Source organism: Acinonyx jubatus, chromosome E1 (assembly GCF_027475565.1).
Source record: "Acinonyx jubatus isolate Ajub_Pintada_27869175 chromosome E1, VMU_Ajub_asm_v1.0, whole genome shotgun sequence".
NCBI classification, from domain to species: Eukaryota; Metazoa; Chordata; class Mammalia; order Carnivora; family Felidae; genus Acinonyx; species Acinonyx jubatus.
Genome location: NC_069397.1, coordinates 47647460 through 47667892, shown reverse-complemented (window position 1 = coordinate 47667892; position 20433 = coordinate 47647460). Strand labels below are relative to the sequence as shown.

The following is a 20433-nucleotide window of genomic DNA, read 5'->3' as shown; positions in this document are numbered from 1 at the left end:
ATCATTTAACCAGTCCACAGAGATGGATGTGATACCTAGAAGACAGAAACGCATTAACTCAACATCCAGAAGTGGGAGAGTCAAATGCGCCTGGCAGGACTGGTGAAGTAAAACAGCAGACAGACCATGAACCAGGCACATAACAGAACAGTCAGACATATGAGGGAGGAACAATTAAGGGTGGTTCCAGAATCAGTTCCATGAATACTATTGTCCATCCCTGGCTTTCCTTATTTTATGGCAGTCTTACATTGTGGCTAGATAGGGTTCTTTTTTTTTTTTTTTAATGGTTGTTTTGGGTTTTTTGTTTGTTTTTTATCATTTATTTATTTTGAGAGAGAGAGAGAGAGAGCATGCGTAGGGGAGGGGAAGAGAGAGCAGGAGAGAGAGAATCCCAAGCAGGCTCCATGCTGTCAGCACAGAGCCTGACACAGGGCTTCGATCCCTCTATCTCACGAGCCATGAGATCATAACCTGAGCCGAAATCAAGAGTTGGACACTTAACCAAATGAGCTAACCAGGCGCCCCCGTTGCTTGGTAGGGTTCTTAATTTATTGGTTCCTGAGATGACTTTGTCTCCAGGGCTTTCAGTTCGGCCACAAAACTCTGAGACTTCTTTTTCATCTTAAAAAATATATATATCAATTTGAAAACATTCTCATGACTCTGGATTAAATTGTTGTCTTAATTTCATTTGCAGATGTTTCATTGCTAGTGTATAGAAGTATGGCTAAATTTTGTATATTGACCTCGTATCCTGAAAATTTATTTAAATCATTTATTAGTTCTTGTCTTTTTTTAATGGATTTTGACCATACGGAATGATTGCGTCATCATACTTCCTTTCCAATTTTTATTCTTTCTTTCCCTTTTCTTTCTTTTCTTTCTTTCTTTCTCTCTTTTTCCTTCCGTTTCCTTACCTCCCCTCCCCTTCCCTTTCCTTTTTCTTTCCCCTTTGTGTGCTGGCTAGAATCTCCAATACAGTGTCGAATGGAAGTGGCAAAAGCAGGCATGGTTTCCTTGTTCTTAGGAGGAAAAGCATTAAGCCTTCCAACACGAAGTATACAAGTCATAGAGTTTTCATAAATGACCTTTATTAGGTTAAGTACGTTTGCTTCTGGTCTTAATTTGCCAAGTATTTTTTTAAAATCATGAATGATATTGAACAAACTTTTTCAAATGCTTTTTCTGCCTCTACTGAGATGATCATGTTGTTTTCTCCTTTATTAATATGTGGCATGACACCAATTAATTTTCAAATGCTAACACCACCTGGGATTCCTGGAATAAATCCCACTTGGTTGTGATGTATAATCATTTTTATATGTTTCTAGATTCCATTTACTAAAATATCATTAAAGATTTTTGTGTCTGTATTCATGGCAGATTTATTTTGTAGTTTCCTTACAGTGTCTTTGGCTTTGACATTAGAGTAATCCTGGCTTTATAGAATGAATTGGAAAGTGTTCCTTCCTCCTCAATTTTCTGAAAGTGTTCAAAGAACTCAAAATTATATTTTCCTTAATATTTGATGGAAATCACCAGTGAAGCCACCTGGTGGTCCTGGGCTTTTCTTTGTGAAAAGATTTTAATTGTAAATTAAATATCTTTATTATTGCACAATTCAGATTTTCTATCTCTTCTTGAGACAGTTTTAGTAATTTGGGTCTTTGGGTCTTTCTATGAATTGGTCCATTTCACCTGAGTCTTGTAATTTGTTGGCCTAAGTTTATAAAATATCACCTTGTAGTTCTTTCATTTTCTATAGGATCAGTAATGGTGTCCTCTCCTCTTTTATTCCCAACCTTGCTAATTTGCTTCTTCTCACTTTTTTTCCCATTAGCCATGCTAAAGATTTGTCAGTTTCGTTGATCTTTTCAAAAAACCAACTTTCGGCATCATGAATTTCCTCCCCCCCCCTTTTTTTTTTTTGCTTTCTACTTCTTTGTTTTCTTCAAAAATATAAAGATATTTTCTATTTCCTTTCTTCTGCTTGCTCAGGTAGAAGCTTTTCTTTTTCTGGTTTCTTTCTTTCTTCTTCTTTTTTTTTTAAACATTATTTGTTTTATTTTGAGAGAGAGAGAGCATGTGTGAGCAGGGGAGGAGCAGAGAGAGAGGAGAGAGAGGATCCCAAGCAGGCTCCGCACTGTCAGCACAGAGCCCCATGCAGGGCTTGATCTCAAGAACTGCGATATCATAACCTGAGCTGAAATCAAGAGTCAGACACAACCAACTGAGCCATTCAGGTGCCCCCTCTTTTTCTGGTTTCTTAAGATGAAGTTTAGACTACTGATTTGAGAACTTTCTTTTGGGGTATAGACATTTAAAGCTATAAACTTTTCTCTAAGTACTGCTTTAGCTGCATTCCATAAATTTTGATATGCCCATGTTTTTGTTTTATTTCAGTTCAAAATACTTCCTCATTTTCCTTGTAATATCTTCGTTGACCCATGAGTTGTTTATGTTATTTAATCTCGAAATATATGGGGACTTCCCAGATTTCTTATTGTTGTTTATTTCTAATTTATTATCATTGAACACATTTTGCATGACTTTAATCCTTTTAAATTTATTGAGAATTGTTTTGTGTCCAAGCATATGGTCTACCCTGGGGAATGTCCCATGAGTGCCTGCATGGAGTGATTACTGGGTGGAGTGATTTAAATATCACCCAAATCTCAGACTCCCTCCTGACTGGCACAATCAAAACAGACCCAAAGCAGCAGAGCAAAGGCTTTGGAACTTCATTGAAACTGAAACCCGCCCACAGAAGAAGAGACAGGACTTTTGCTCTGGAACAAACTAGGTTGATAATCTGCTAAAACGAGAACCTCAAGATCATCTGGGAAATTCCAACCTTACTCAGAGAGTATACTAACAAAAACTTGACGAGCATCTTGAGACTCATCCATGTTGTCGTAAGCATCAGTAATTCATTCCTTTATATTGCTGAGTAGTATTCGGTTGTATATACTGCATGTTGATTGTTCTTTCAACTTCGGAGGAACATTTGGGCTGTTCAAGTTAGAGGCTTTTGTGAATAAAACCGCTATCAACATTTGTGTACAAGACTTTGTCTGGATATGTCTTCATTTCTCTTGGTTAAGCACACAGAATGGAATGAGTGATAGATGGTCACTAAATGTTTAACATCTTAAGAAATTGGCACTTTTCGCATAGGCAGCATGTGACAGCTCCATCTGATAGCATCTTCACCAACATTCAGCATTATCAACCAATCTTTATAGTTTTTTTTTTAAATGTTTATTTATTTTTGAGAGAGAGAGAGAGAGAGAGAGAGAGAGAGACAGAGAGAGACAGAGTGTGAGCCAGGGAGGGGCAGAGAGAGAGGGAGACACAGAATCCGAAGCAGGCTCCAGGCTCCGAGCGGTTAGCACAGGGCCCGATGTGGGGCTCGAACCCATGAACCAAGAGATCATGACCTGAGCTGAAGTCAGACGCTTAACCGACTGAGCCACCCAGGCGCCCCTGCAATCTTTATAATTTTAACCATTCTAATGAGCATGTATAGTGGCGTTTCATTTGATTTTAATTTCCCTGATGAATGATGACCTATTGAACATCTTTTCATGTGCTTATTAGTCATTTGTATATCTTCTTCTGTGAGGTGTCCAAAATTTTGCCTATTTTTAACTGGGTTGTTTGTCTTCTAATTACTGAGTTGTAAGATTTCTTTTATACTCTAGATACAAGTTCTTGGAAATATTTGTAAATCTTTTCTTCCATTCTCTGGCTTGTCTTACTTCCTTTTGTTGTTTTTTAAGGGTGTCTTTCAAAGAGCAAAAGTTTTTAATTTTGGTGAAGTGGAATGTAGCAACTTTAATTGCGATTAATTTCTGATTTTATTGCATTGTGGTAAAAAAAATATGTGCTGTCATATCAAGTTTTAGAAACATACTGAGTGTCTCTTTATGGTCTACTAAGTTTTATAACTGTTCCAAGGAAGTAGGACTTTAACAGGTCATATTTAAAGGGTAGAAAGTAGAAATATAGGTATTGTATAAACTGTTATTTAGACCTCCTATTTATTTTGTTTTCGCCCCCTGATCTTAGATGGAGAAAACTATATGAAAGCACCCCAATGCTATTTAATTCTCCATGCATTCCTAACATTTTTTCATATTTAAATACTCTTGCCTTTAGCATGCAAAAATATATCCGTCTAGTTTATTAACTTTATTATGATAGTATTATATTCTTACTTTTCTTCTGAATACAAGTGATAAATTTTCATAATCTAATCTAATTTTTGTGTAAACTAGTTGTATCTTTTATAAACAGCATACACATGGATTTAAGTCAACTAGTCAATATCTTATTTTACTAAAAAAATTAACCTATTAATATTTATTATGACAGTTACATACTCTGTCTCATTTTGGACATCTCGTTCTGTTTCTACTTCTGTTCCGTTGGCAACATCTCCTCTCAAGTTTTGCCTTTATCTCCTTGAGATTTTTATGAAAGTGTAATACCTTGTTGATTTGATTTATGCCTAAGCTTATACATTCCAAAACTATTTTAATCTGCATTTCTCTGATTTTAAGATCTTTTGAGTCTCCCCTTTCCATGGCCAAGAATTTTAGCCTACTAAATTGTTTTTACGTTGTTATTAAATTTGTATTGGCCACTTTATATACCTTCTTTTTCAAAACTCAATAAACACGAGCATTCTTTCTTACAATCAGAGTTGTAACAATTAGTTAAACTTGTGTTTATTTTGCTGGATTCCATTGTTCCCTACTCATCCTTAAATATGATGGTTTCCCCATGTGTGCAATGTCTTTGGCTTCATCTCTGGATTGGTTGATCTGTTCACATAATTTTTTCCAGAAAAGAAACAAGCAGTATACATTTTATGAGCTCTTACTAAGAATATGTTTTTCTGTTGATTTTGCAAGTGAAAAACTCTTTGGTTATGTATAAAACTGGGTCACAACCTTCCTCCTTCAAAACTCTGAAACATTATCCATTATTTTTCCAATTTCCTTGCCAGTTTCATCCTGTCTAGAAACTTGTGGGATTTTCATTTTTATTTTTGAGGTGCATTTTTTCCCCCAGAATGTATCCAGGTTTCATTGCATTAATTTTACTTAATATGTGTGGCCTCTTTCTTAGAGATCATGTCTTCTTATACAAAGATACTACTTTTCTGATTTTTTTTTCAGAATTCCACCATAGATCATTTTCAGAAGTATGCTTTTATTCTGTAACTGCTGAATACAAATGTCTTTTTCCTGTTCTACAGAATGCTTTCACAAGTTCCATGCTGTTTGCTTGTTTTTTCTCCTTCTTACCCATGAGTACCGTGACCTGCTAATATTACATCATCAGCTCCAAGTGGAAGAGTGAGCCAAAGGTACCTGTCATGGTCTCATGACAGCCTTCCTCAGAACTTGCACTGTCAGTCTCAGCAATTTCAAATGCCTCATTTTTAGCCTTCTCGACTCTATACTTAAACCTTCTTGCCAGGGGCCCCCTCCTTCAGTATTTTCTGTATTCCTTAAGTGTCAAGCTGATCAGAGAATTTCCTCTGTTGCTCCACTGCATACTTGGACCAAATACACATTCTAGGGACTGGGCCCGGTTCCTAGCAGGGAGCTGGAAGATGGACATCCAAGCAGCAGGGTCTGGTCTCCACCTTCTGGCACAATTACTCTGCAGGAATCCAGCTTCTGCCCTAGGCAGTGAGGGGAAAAATGGAAGAATGGGATCTCAGAGCCCCATTCTCAAAACCCAGATTCACACAACTCAATAGGAGTGGAAATCCGAATCAAGAAAATAACAACAAGAAAGCACAGTTCCAAACTAGTCAACACTACAGGGCTCATAGAGATCCTTCCATAGGGATGTTTTCACCACCCCATTATGTGCTTAGGGCTCCTGAGGAAGTTAACTCCCACTGAAAAGGAGATCACAAACACGACTGCACCATTTTTTAGAATGAAGAAAACCTGAAGAAAAGAAACCAAATACCCTTGGATAGAGGAGCTGATAAATGAAATGTGCTATATTCATAGGATAAAACACATTCAGTGTTAAAAGGACTGCACTAAATCAGCACGGACAGGGCAGGGATACGTAAAATTAAATATAAAAGAGCAGCCTTGCACCAAGTGGAAAATAAACTCCAAGCAGCCAGTTACAAAAAAACAAAAACACACAAACAATAAAATATAAAAGAGCAAATAAGGCATACGTGAAATCTGTAGTATTTACCTAACTTTTAAAAAGTAGACGCACAAAAATTTTTAGATGCATGTAATATGTACAGACGTAACGTATACATATAAGACACATGAACATTATATATGCGCATAAAAATATAAAAGAGACTGAAATAATACACGCTAAATTAATGACAGTGGTTTTCTCAGAAGTGGAAAGGAGGGAGTAATGTGACTAGATACGAATAACAAAGCAAATGAAAACTTCATCTGTAGGGTTGCAGTTTAAATTTTTTTTTTTCAACGTTTATTTATTTTTGGGACAGAGAGAGACAGAGCATGAACGGGGGAGGGGCAGAGAGAGAGGGAGACACAGAATCGGAAACAGGCTCCAGGCTCTGAGCCATCAGCCCAGAGCCCGAAGCGGGGCTCGAACTCATGGACCGCGAGATCATGACCTGGCTGAAGTCGGACGCTTAACCGACTGCGCCACCCAGGCGCCCCTGTAGGGTTGCAGTTTAAATAAACACCGTGTTAACAATGGTTGATTCTTCATGAGGGGCACCTAGGGGTTTGCTCCCTGTTTCCTTTTCAAATTTTTTATTTTCTCTCAAAACTAAAAAGCGTTCCACTTCACCTGTGCAAGAACCAGAGACGGCCTCTGTCCTGAAATGTCAGTTGCCAACAACTTGCTGTAACTGACAAATACAACACTACTTACGGAACACGGACGAGCACAGACACGGTTAACGAGCACAGACACGGTTAACCTGAGCCCCTGCACCACTGGTGGGTCACGGGGGTTTTACTTGTAGGCGGATCCACGAGACACACTCTTGCCATTGCCACATTTGTAGCTACGACTTTAACTTCATGTACTTATTTTGAGAGAAACAGAGTGAGCAGGGGAGGGGCAGGGAGAGAGGGAGACAGAGAAGCAGGCTCTGTACTATCAGCACAGAGCTCCATGCAGGGCTTGAACTCGCGAACCGTGAGATTGTGACCTGAGCTGAGACTGAGAGTCAGAGGCTTGACCAACTGAGCCACCCAGGTGCCCCTATAGCTATGCCTTTAAATGACTATTGTGGTTTTGCTTGAAGGCGAATCAAGGACTCCTAAAGGAGGAAGCTGGGCCCATCTCCTTGTCTGCAGAGCCCCAGGTGGGTGTCCACCCTCCTCCTTCCACACTGCCACCAAGGTTTGCTGGTCAGCGGCCACCCGGTGGCCCGGGGAGCACGGAGAGGCACGCCAGAGCTACATGCTGTGGCTTCCCCCCGTCACACGCTCTGCAGGGAGCCGGGGGGAACCTGCCGCCCAAGCCCTCCCCGCCAGGGCCCTCCTTCTTGGCCGCAAGGGACCACCTCTTCTTTCCAGGCTCTGGGGGGAGGTGGGTGTCCTCCTCTGCCAGGGCTACTGTCCCTTTTTCATTCTGAACCTGTGACCCAATAGTATGGCTAATTTTGATAAAACTTTGGTTAGAAGTAAATATGTTTCTGTCATATAAAGATCAGAATGTACCTTCCTACTGAGAGAGTGAGTTTCAAAAAAGATGCCACAGCGGCCTCCTCACCTGCTCTTTCATTTCGGCGTAGACTTTCTCTGAGTTCAGTTCCACCTGCCGCTTAAACTCTTCCAGGGCAGCATCCGCCTGCTGGGCCTGCGACCTCTGAACTTCAGTCACACGAGTCAGCTGCTCCTCTTTCTCCCTAGAAAAGTCCAGAAAAGCTTCAGAGTTGAAATGTAAAATAAAAGAACAAGGCTTGAATGAAAGGGCAGTATTTCACCCTCTCTAAAATAACATTCAGATTGCAAGTTTTTGATCCAAATTCTATAAAACTTCCCTTTCAAAAGTTGACAATAAAATACTTTGTCTCCAGAAAAAGAGACAGAGTGTTCTGATGACTACTCTCAAAGATTTCTCTCAAACTGCTTCCAAAGATTTCCTTAAAAACAAAACCCTTTAAAACCACTTAGCTCCATCAACTGATGGATGGATAAACAAGAACAAGATGTTCAAGGTGTACAATGCAATATTATTCAGCCTTAAAAAACACTGAAGTTCTGGGGCACCTGGGTGGCTCAGTTGGTTAAGCATCCGACTTTGGCACAGGTCGTGATCTCACGGTGCATGGGTTCGAGCCCTGCGTCGGGCTGGGTGCTCATAGCTCAGAGCCCAGAGTCTGCTTTGGATTCTGTGTCTCCCTCTCTCTCTCTACCCCTTCCCCCACTCACACTCTGTTTCTCTCTCTTTCTCTCAGAAATAAATAAACATTAAAAAAATTTAAAAAAAAACACACTGAGGTTCTGACACATGCTACATGGAGGAACCTTGAACACGGGAAGCCAGGGACAAGAGGCGACATATTGTACGATTCCATTTATGTGAAATACCCAGAAAAGCTAAGTGCTTACAGACAGGAAGTAGATTAGAGGTGGCCAGCAGCTGGGGGGGGGGGGGGGAAGGGAGTGGGCAGGGGGAACGAAGAGTGACTGCTTATGGATATAGGGTGTCTTTTCTGGTGATGAAAACGTCCCGGAATTAGATAGTGGCGATGGTTGCACCTCCTTAGGAATATACTGAACTCTGCTGAAATTTGCACTTTACAAGGATGAATTTTATAGTATGTGAGTTATATCTCAATTTTAAAAAAGCCACATACCATTAGAGATATCTCTAATATGCATGCGTAGCAGTTCACCTGTGGGGTGACAGGTGCAACGCAGCCACTTGGTGGCCTGAGATTGTGCCACCGCCCTGCAGGACACGTGCCTACTGATCACCATCTCACCTCTTTACGTCTTGAACTCAAGTTCTATGGTCACAGGGGCTCAAAACACAAGAGAAATCACTGCAGAGTCACACAGGGAAAAAAATAAAGGCTTTCGGTTATAAATGCATGAAAGTTCATGATGGCTAATACGGAGTTCTGACTCGTGCTGGGCCCGGTGCAAAATATTTTTACATCTCTTCTCTCCTTCATTCTCAAAGCAAACGTGTATCAAAGTATTATTATACCCTTAGTTTTAGAGAACAGGAAACTGAGGCTTAGGGAGTAGTTCTGAGATACCACATTTAGTAAGGATCAAGCCAGGACCGGTCCCGGCCCTCTGACCCTGAGCTCATGCTGCAGGCTACTCTTCTGCTTTCCTGATTTTCCAGGTGCCATACTTTAGGGTCTGAATGTGTCCCCTTAAAGGAAATGAATGCTCTTCTAAACGAGGTTCCAGAGAGATCCCATGACCCCTTCACCAGGTGAGGATGCAGGGAGAGGACGCCAGCCCCGAACCAAGAAAAGGGCCCTCATCAGAACACCACCATCCTGGTGCCTTGGTCTTGAATTTCCCAACCTCCAGAACTGTGAGAAATAAACTTCTGTTGCTTATAAACTACCCAGTCGGTGATATTCTGTTACAGCGGCCTGAGCAGACTGAGACATCACAAATAAGATCAACTTGGTTCATCTTCCCTAAATGCGAAAGTTTACACACGTATAAACATCATCTCCTTAACTGCAACGCCAAAGAATGCTGGGGGGGGGGGGGGGGGCGGAGTGATTTAATTCACACAAATCCAATTGTTTTTTGTTTACTTATTTATTTTGAGAGAGCGAGAGAGAGCACGAGCAGGGTGCAGGACAGAGAGAGAGGGAGAGAGAAAAATCCCACGTGGGCTCCCCACTGTCAGTGCAGAGCCCGACACGGGACTTGATCGCACAAAGTGTGAGATCGTGACCTGAGCCCAAATCAAGAGTCGGATGCTTAACCCCCACAAATCAAATTTTAGGAAAACATCATGACAGGGCGGGGAGGAGCGCGGAATCCAAACAATGATGCTACTGTCTTTTAAGACGTGGACAAACAGTAATTTGAGTGTTTTGACTTACTCAGATCTGAGCTTAAAAACCCCTCTAAGACACAGTAACTTTCAGGCTTTCCAATAAGAGCACACATGTGATACATGTGATATAAGATATCAAAATACCAAACTTTCTCCACAAATACGGAAAACTTTCTCAGAGATTTAATGCAAAAATACTGAGAAGTGTCACCCAGTTTCCACTTCAGCAGGATCCTCCTGTCCCTTTGTAAAAACAAAAAATGTGGCAATGCGTATTTCGTTTCGAGTCCCCCTCCCCCCTCCCCCCTCCCCAGTTTGGATGGTCGCTGCATACAAGCTGGAAGAAGATATTCCACATCCACCTTCCCCTAATTTTTCATTGTATACGACGTGCGTCTACCTCTTCATACCCACCACACAGCCTTGTACCTGAAGAAGACCAAATCCACACACACCCCCCCCCCCCCCGCCCCTGTGCTAAACAAGGCAGCTTTTCCACTGAAACCCCTTTCCACACGTCTGTTTCACAGGTGGAGCCACTATTTTAATGACCCCAGGGTTTAACACTCGGCCCCAAGGTGTGTGAGGCCCTGCATGAGAGCAAAGCCATTGGAGGTGGTGCTGCGTGCCAGATGTAGCTCCTGGTCACTGCGTTTTACAGCGATGTGGTACAGGTTTCTGGAACTTTTTAAAAAGCTTTCCTTTAAGCGGTTTGCTTTCGGTGACTATTCAACAGGAACCGGAGTATCTTGCCATCCTCCATTTTTCTTACACGTTGTTAAAATGAAACGACTGTAATGTTAACCGGTTGCCAAATTCGAAGGCCTAAATGTTTTGTTTCTTTGCCACTTAACGTTAATATTAGCTCCTAGACAACAGTGATTAATAACCGGAACTTAATACTGAAGACTGATTCAAGAGACATCACCGCACAAAAGACTGAGCACTCTGATGGCAGGAGAGAATTTTAATTTGGTCTGGTGTGTTTTCATCCTTCTTATAGTACCCTGCCCAAGAAGGAGGAGGAAGACTTGACTAGGGTTTCCCTGATATGAACACTGACTATTTTGTTTAAAAATTCAAATATCTGAACAGTAACGCAACATATGAGAACAACACAAAGTCATACAAAGTATATCGGGTACCATGTCCTAGCCCTAGGTTGGCAAATGCGATGGATATTTGCCATAAACATTTTGTCACAGATGTTCAGTGGACATTTTCTCTGGTGCGACAGACCCAAATGACTGAAGGGGGCTGCCTAGGAGGCTCTGTTAAAAGGATTCTGAGACCAGGCTCAGAGGCAAAGGCCACTGTGGTCGATGAATACTGTCCCCTTGTAGGTGTTTGAGGTTAGACAGCACAAGAGCTACTTCTGCACTATCCAGGGACTACAGTGATTAGTGTATCCTGTGTTACTCTTTCGTTTTTAAGCCTCCTAAAAGAACTTGAAAAGGCTACTTCCTATCAGGATTACAATTTTTCAAAGGTTCACTTTGCTTGGCCACGTAACAGTCAGTTACGTGCTCCATAAACACGAAAGAAAGTACATCGGACACTATTTGAAAACTTTACAAATTCATTTCTCATAGAATCTAAAAACTATGTACCATTACTTAGCCAAAAGAAAAGTTTTGCTAACACCTGTTATAAACCATATGACCAGTGGCTGAATGTTGAAAGTCAGCTGTTTTACACTTTTTGCCCAAATATCCACAGGAGCCATTTAGTTAATGTAAACACTTTCAATTTAATGGGGCAACTATTTTCTCCATCATTTCATTCTTACCTACCAAGTTTAGCCATTTACTTTGTAACTAGCTTACAGCCACATGAATCAAAGTCATAAACTTTACCTATAATCAGGTATATATCACAGACCGTATTTAAAATACTGTTAGGGGCGCCTGGGTGGCTCAGTCGGTTAAGCCTCCGACTTCAGCCTAGGTCATGATCTCACGATCCATGAGTTCAAGCCCCGCGTCAGGCTCTGTGCGGACGGCTCAGAGCCTGGAGCCTGCTTCGGATTCTGTGTCTCCCTCTCTCTCTCTCTGCCCCTCCCCTGCTCACGCTGTCTCTCTCTGTCTCTCAAAAATAAATAAATGTAAAAAAAAAAAAAATTTTTTTTTAAATAAATGTTAAAAAAAATTTGAATACTGTTAGAATAAAGCCTTGTGCAGTAAGGCACATCTTACCTTATAATTTCTATCCTGACCTACAAATAGAAAACATTGTCATATATTAAATAACAGGTATGGGGAAGTGAAGAAATCTTCCATCTAGCTTCTGGTCCCACCACACTTGCTAACAGTAAGCTAAACATCAAAGAAGACCTCGCTCGGTATAAATCACGACAAATACATTGAGCTCCACTAATATGTAGGACGCTTCTCTCTTAATACAAATAAAATATCTGTCTTAATTTAAGTAAATAGATGATATTCATTTCAATGAAGGATCCATTTTAATTTCTATCAAAGTAATGAGGTAGAAGTGAAAACTTTCACCATTTGAAAAAGAGAAACGTCTGCTCCTGAGAACAGTTTTCCCGTTTACCAATGATTCCGAATTGTGTCCTGTAAGAAGCATTAAAAAAATGACTTTGAAGATTATTTTTTCCAGTGCAACTAGTTGTGGGGCCAAATATAAATGCATCGCTCAAATGCCTTAAAGCAGGCCCTCCTTGAAGACAAAAAGGTGGGAAGAAAAATTTGCTTTTTAGTTCTGATTTATTTATAAAATGCAGTAAATTTTCCTCATCGGAGAATATAAAGCATAAAGAAAAAAGAAGCTGCATTCTTCTACAACCACAAGCCAGCTCAGATGAAAGGATGTTCTGAAGTACATGATTATTCCAAAAAGGCAATAAAATGGAGGAGACTAATAGACTACAATTTGGTATTCCTTGAGCTTTACAAGCTAACATTTATATGTGCAGGCCAACCTTAATTTGAAAATCTTCCCTTTGCACATTTCTTCACCAGCACTTTTGATAATGATGGCAGTGATCCAACATATATTTATAAGGCTTCACATTACAGGATACTTCATTTGCTGCCAGCGTGGCATCTCCACTGGAAACTCCAAGAAAAAAACAAAACAAAACAAAAAAAAACTTCAAACAAGTCTGAAAAACAGCTAGAAGAGTCTCCATTCCCTTTCCAGCTGGGCTGAAAAACAAGACTTTCAAGCAGCTATAGCCCCTACGTTCATGGCTGCTGATTGGTGCTTAAAGGGAATACAGTGAGTCAGTCAAAGACACGAAGATACAACTCCGACTTAAAAGGCACTAAAAATAATACCTTTCACCAAGCATGATAAATGAAGGAAATTCTTTGGCCTCTTTTTCACACAGCTGCTAAGACTAGTGGCCTCTGCTAAATTCTTGTAAAAAAAGGGAAAAAAAGGTAAATACTGTGAATATCTACACATTTGTTACTCCAAGAATCAGAAAGAAATGTACAGTAAAATGGAAATTAGTATTCTCTCCATATTGGTAAGATGACAAGACTCCTCCATTGATCTACGGATGCAACACAATCCCCGTCAAAACCCCAGGTGACATTTGGCAGAAATTGACAAGCGGACCCTAAAATTCATATGGGATGCAAGGTACCCAGAAGGCAAAACAATCTTGAAAAAGAAGAACGCTGGAGAATTCACAAAACTTATTACAAGCTGGGTTAATCAAAATCGTGTGCTACTGGCATAAGGATACACATATAAATCAATGGAACAGGATTAAGATCCCAGAAATAAACCCTTAACATCGATGATCAGTAGACTTTCAGCAAGGGTGCCAAGGCAAGTCATTGGAGAAATGGCAGTTTTTATAACAAATGACACTGGGACAACAGGATATTCATTTGCAAAAGAATAAAGTTAAGATTCCTTCTTTACACAATACACAAAAATTAACTCAAGATAAACCACAGACCTCAATACAAGAGCTAAAAAATAGGAAAGTCTTAGAAGAAAACAGGAGTAAATTTCTGTGACTTTGAGCTAAGCAAAGCTTTCTTAGAAGTAACCAAAGGCATAAACAAGAAAATAAAATATAAACAGATTCAGCAAATTGAAAAAACTCTTGTGCTGCAAGGAATGTCATCAAACATGAAAGGAAAATCCACAGAATAGGATAAAATACTTGCAAATCATAGATCTGAAAAGAGACTTGTATTAAGAATACATAAAGAACTCTTACAGATCCATAGTTAAAATATAAAGAACACACTTTTTAATAACATTAAAAAATAAAGCACCTTTATCATTAGGTTCTTTATTAGAAAATATTTTTATTAAAAAACAAAGAACCTAAAAATAGGTAATGAATCGGAATAGATGTTTCTCCAAAGAGGATATACAATTGGCCATAAGCACCTGAAACGTCACTCACTAGAATCGGTCATGCAAAAAATGCACTTCAAAATCACAATGAGATACCTTTACACAACGTCTAGTTTGGCTTATAAACCACAAGACAGATTGTAGCAAGTATTGGTGCTTTTGTTTTGTTCTGTTTTGTATTTACCCTGCGTGGCCTTTGTGGAGCTTCTTGAATCAATATAATTATGTCTTTCATGAACCTGGAAAATTTTGGCTATTACGTATTAAAACATTTCTGCCTCTTTGCGCTCTTCCCTCCACTTTTGTGACTCAAATATACTTTATACATTGTCGTTGTCTTCCAAGTCCCTGCAGCTCTTTTTTTGGGGGGGGAGGGGGGGTTATGTTTTTCTCTCTGGCCTCAGATTGGCTAATTTCTATTAATTTGCACATTCACCGAATCTTCTTGTTCTCCATTCTGCTGTTATATTCAGCCCACATTTTAAATTTCAAATGTTGTATTTTTCACTGTTTTTCACTCCCGAGATTTCCTACTTTCTCACTCATTGCTACCAATTTTTCTTATTGCCCTGAGCACAACTATAATAGCTACTTTAAATTTTTTATATACTAACCCGAGCGTCTAATTCATCCTGGGGTGGTCTCCATTGATCATTTTCTCTTGAGAATAAACAGGTCATGTTACCTGTTTCTTCACATGTCGAGTATTTTGGGCTCGTGTCTTTATAAATGAGACACTGTAGAGAGTGTGGATTCTGCTACTTTCCTCTGAATGGTATTAATGGTTAATTTTAATTGCCAGTTTTTAGCAGGCAGTTCACTTGGCTGGATACAAACTATAAATTCTGTCTCCTCTGCAGAAGACAAAAGTTCATATATTAAAGTTCGGCTCTTTGAGTTTTACCTAAGCTGTTTAGAATCTTCTCCAACCATGCATGTTTCACAGATCAGCCAGAAATATGGGTGGACCAAGATCACACAAAGAATTTGGGGCCCTTCCCTGCTCGCTCACTTTATTTCCTGGGTGTCCCTCCATCTGAGTTTGTCACTGGCTGCCCTGATCTTTCACCTGGTTCTCTAAGCGCTAAGACCACAGTTATCGGGGCGCCTGGGTGGCTCAGTCGGTTGGGTGTCCGACTTCGGCTCAGGTCATGATCTCACAGTCCGTGGGTTCGAGCCCCGTGTCGGGCTCTGTGCCAACAGCTCAGAGCCTGGAGCCTGCTTTGGATTCTGTCTCTCCCTCTCTCTCTGCCCCTCCCCCACTCGTGCTCTGTCCCTCGCTATCAAAAAATGAATAAACGTTTAAAAAAAATTTCTTTTAAAGACCACAGTGATCGACCCAAATTCCAGCCATCCCACGTGGCACCAAATGTGGGAAAATGAATGCTATAAAGATGTGAAATTCCCTTTCTTTCTCCCAAGTATGTCCTCCTTTCTACCACCTCTTCATATTTATCTGTTCTCCAAGGCCATCCGGTAGTTGTATTTTATACTTTGTTCACAGCTTATATTTGTGGGAGAATTGGTCTGATAGGAGCTTACTTGCCATAATATAAACTGGAACCTCCCTTCTTTGTTGTTTTGACTGGTAGGTTACCACTTATTCCGTAGGGGTTCAAGTGCCAAGTTTTTGGACAGAATTGCTATTTCTTTTGTCCTTGTCAGCACTTTTTATATACTGCCACTGTAGCATTTTATATACACTATCACAGTTGTTAATTTATACATTTGTCTTTTCTAGGATAATGAAATCTCATTGAGGCTCGGGGAATGGACGATGTGGGGACACAGCTGTCTTCTTCATATTTATGTTAGATACCTTGAGCATGCCATATGCAGAGAATAATTCAATATTTGTTTCATAAGCCTACATTATATCATCTAGATAGAACCAGAGCAAACCATGGAACATAAAAAAATTCCTCAACCTCAGCACTACTGACACACGTGGTCAGATAATTCTTTGTTGTAAGGACCTGTCCTATGCCTTGGGATACATTTAGCAGTATCCCTGGCCTCTACTCACTAGATCCCAGTGACAATGTCCCCCGCCCCCCAATTCTGACAACCCAAAAATGTCTACAGACGTGCCAGATAGGCCCTGGAGGGGCAAAACCATGCCTGGTTGAGAACCACTTGTTCTTTATCAAATTTCATGTAGTGAAAGAAGCCTTAGGTTTCATTTGCTTTCTGGGTGTCCGATTTGCAAACAAGGTTTTGGTCACTGTTAGTGGAGAATGACCCGAAAAAGCAATTACCATCCAACTTCTTTGAGAATCCAACGCCATGCATTGCTTATAAATGACTATAATGACTCCACCACCAGGAATTTGCTTGTTCTTACAGTGTGTGTCTTATAGGTGTTTTTGACCTGGAGAGAGAAGACCCAGATAACCCTAAATTGATGATGATGATGATGATGATGATGATGATGATGATGATGATATGCTTATATTAATAGCTCCTTGCAGTTTAAGAGTTTTGGCACATATCTTCCCAACTAGATATAGGTTTCTAATGGAAAATGTTAAAGAGAAAGTAAAACTATTAAGGGGCCAAACTGATAATTACAGTTAATTAAGACAGTATACTCTGCAGGCTAATTGTACTTAACATGTATAGATTTTTCAGTGTCGAGGAAGGAATATTTTGTGATTACCGAGTTGGAATGAAAGACACCACAATTTGTTTCTTTGGTTCATCAAATGGCCTTTGAAAGGCAGCAGAGGAAGAGTAAATTCAGATATGAAAGGAAGAGAAGTAGTTATGTCTTAAAAAGACAAACTACAGAAGACAAACTGAATGCTATCCAAAATATCAACTGGAAGAATAGTTCATACGTGAATGAGAGAATCGTGGTAGCTAAAAAGTTCTTGTTGCACAGAATGAAAGGGTGACTGGTGAGATTCTCAGCATTAAGGACGTGATGTAGGGCAGACAGAGGTAATTCAGTAATGAAGTCCATGGAGCTACATATGAAAGTAGCTTGGTGTATTAGTTTCCTGCAGCTGCTGTAACAAATTACTAAACACTGAGTATTTTAAAACAACAGGAGTTTATTCTCTCTCAGTTCTGGAGGCCAAAAGTCTAAAGTCAAGGAGTCAGCGGAGCTATACTCCCTCTGGAGGCTCTAGGGGAGAACCCATTCCTTGGCACTTGCAGCTTCTGGAGACTGCTGGCATTCCTTGGCTTGTGACGGTGTCTCTCTCTGATCTATCTTCGCATCACCTTCTCCTCGGTGTCCCTTCTCCACTGTTTCTCTTTATTTAAAAAGATACTCATGACTGTTTTTAGGACCCACCTGGATAATCTCACCTCCAGATCTTTAACTCAGGTACATCAGCAGAGATCCTCTTTTCAAATAAGAACATTCACAAGTTCTGAGGATTAGGATATGGACATACCTTTTGGGGGGCATCACCGATCAGCCCACTGCACGTGCGTTGATAAGGTACAGTCTACTTTCTGTTTGGGGGCTCTGATGCTTAGCTCTACATCAAACTTCTGTTCAGCTCTGGCACACAGAAGGCTTCACTTCAAATACACTATATCCAAGAGCCCACTTAAAGTGACATCATCAAGACAGTGACATAAATCATCCCCACCTTCAGTGCCCCTCACCAAAAGACCAACTAGCAACTATCCATAGACAAGATATCATTGTGAGAATCCCACACCCAAGGGTGTGAATGAAGCACCCGCATTGGACCACAGAGACTGGGAAGGATTACATTAGAAAGGTAACAGGAGTGTCTACACTCTGCATCGTCACCTACCCACCTCAGGCCAGCATGACACTACACCAACAGGGCCACCCTGGTTTCTCCAGTGGAAAAGGGGGAGTTCATGGTGGACACCCAGGTCCTCCAGTACTGCAGGATGCTTCCCAGAAATCCCACTATAGTAATCAAAGCAGTATGATACTGCCATTTTAAAAAACAAGAAAACAAAAACAAAACAAACCCCCAAACCAACCAACAAACAAAAAACAGACCAGTAGAACAGAATTAAAAGCCTGGAAACAAACCCATGCATGTACAGCCAACTAGTATTTGACAAGAAAGCCAAGGCTACTCAATGGGGAAATGATAGTCTCTTCAATATAGGGTGTTGGGAAAACTGGATATTCACACGCAAAAGAATGAAATTGGGCCTCTATCTCACCCCACCCACAAAAATTAACTCAAAATGGATTAAAGACTTAAATGTTAGGCCTGAACCTATAAAACTCCTAGAAAGAAACAGGATATAATCTTGACATTGGATTTAGCAATGACTTCATGAATATGACACCAAAAACATAAGCAACAAAAGCAAAAAGAAACAAGTTAGACTAAATCAAACTGAAAAGCTTCTGTACGGCAAAATCAATGGTCAAGAAAATGAAGGCAATCTACACAATGGGAGAAAACATGGCAAATCACATATCTGATAAGATAAGGGTTAATATCCAAAATATATAACTCAACAGAAAAAAAGCAAATAATCCAATAAAAAATGGGCAGAGAAGCAAAATAGACAATTTTCCAAAGAAGATATTCAAATGGTCAATAGATACTCAAAGGTGCTCAACATCATTAATCATCAGGGAGACGCAAATTAAAACCACAATGAGATATTACTTCAAACCTGTTAGGATGGCTATCATCTAACAGAGATAACAAGAATTGGTGAGGATGTGGGAAAAAGGGAATACACACACACACACACACACACACACACACACACACACACGCTGGAATATTATTCAGCCATAAAAAAGAAAGAAATGCTGCCAGTTGCAAAAACATGGATGGACCCTGAAGGCACTGTCTGTGTTAAGTGGAATAAGTCAGACAGAAAAAGACACATACTGTATAATCGCACTTGTTTATGAAATCTAAAACACCCAAACTCAGAAACAGAGGGCAGATTGGTGGCTGCCAGTGGAGTGGTGGGGGGGACTGGAGAAAATGGGTGAAGGTGTTCAAGGAGTACAAACTTCCAGTTATAAGATAAACAACTTCTGAGGATGTAATATACAGTATAGTTAACCATATTGTACTGTATGTATGTTTGAAAATTGCTGAGACAGTAAATGGCAAGAAATTGTCATCTCAAAAAAAAATTTTAATTATGTGAGGTGCTACCTGTGTTAACTAACTTTATTGTGGGAATTGGATTGCAGTAAATACATATAACGAATCATTACGTTCTACACCTTATCAGCTTCACCATGTTATATGTCAATTATATCTCAATAAAGCTAGTGATTTATTTATATCTCAATAAATGAGCCCATTTAAGAGGTAACATCACACAATTATGCTTTGACTATGATGCATCCACATCTTATGATGCCTGGGAAAATTAGACTCCTTGTTCTTACCTGTCATCAATTAGCTCTCTGAGGTATGGATGGAAAATTACGGGGATATGTTTCTAGAGGGAGTTGAAAGTCATTTCTACTATCAGTGATACCAACTCTAGTACCCAACAGAGTATATCAACCGATTAAGTCTGAAACGGTGCCGAGGCGGTAGGCCGAAAAATGGTTCCTCAAAGATGTTCCTATTTTAATCCCTGGAACTGTAGATACGCTACCTTATATAGCAAAAGAGACTTTGCGATGTGACTAAGTTAAATGTCTGAGATGGGGTGATCATCCCAGATTACCTAGTTAGGCCTCAAATGTAATCACAAGGTCTTTGTAAGAGGGAAGCAAGAAGGTCAAAGGACAAACAAGACAATATGAGAGAGGAAGCAATGGAGAAAAGACACTATGACTCAGGGTCACAAACCAAAGAAGGAAGACAGCCTCCAGAAGACAGAAAAACCAAGAACAGAGTCTTCCCTGAAACCTCCCTGCAAAACCAGACCTGATGACACCTTGATCTTAGGCCCTAAGTCTCCTTTTGGACTTCCGATCTCCCAAACCATAAAATAATAAATTTGAATTGTTTTAAGACGCCATGTTTGTGGTATAGCAGTGATAGAAAACAATAACAACAAACAAAACTAGTATATATTCAAAATTTAGAACGTATCAAGGCCTGTCTGAGGAACTTAATATGTAATATT

General features: G+C 40.0%; 1 protein-coding gene across 13 annotated transcripts in view; it reads right to left on the bottom strand.

The window, feature by feature from the left end:
- The window catches only part of CEP112 (centrosomal protein 112), a 468883-nt gene that overhangs the window by 291597 nt on the left and 156853 nt on the right, over positions 1-20433 (bottom strand). For all 13 annotated transcript variants that reach the window (XR_003416799.2, XR_008294088.1, XM_027048061.2 and 10 more), the window contains one exon: positions 7759-7894. Coding sequence is in view for 11 of the 13 variants with exons in the window: in XM_027048061.2 (XP_026903862.2) it covers positions 7759-7894 (136 nt within the window). In the remaining 2 variants the exon portion in view is untranslated. The remainder of the gene's footprint in view (positions 1-7758; positions 7895-20433) is intronic.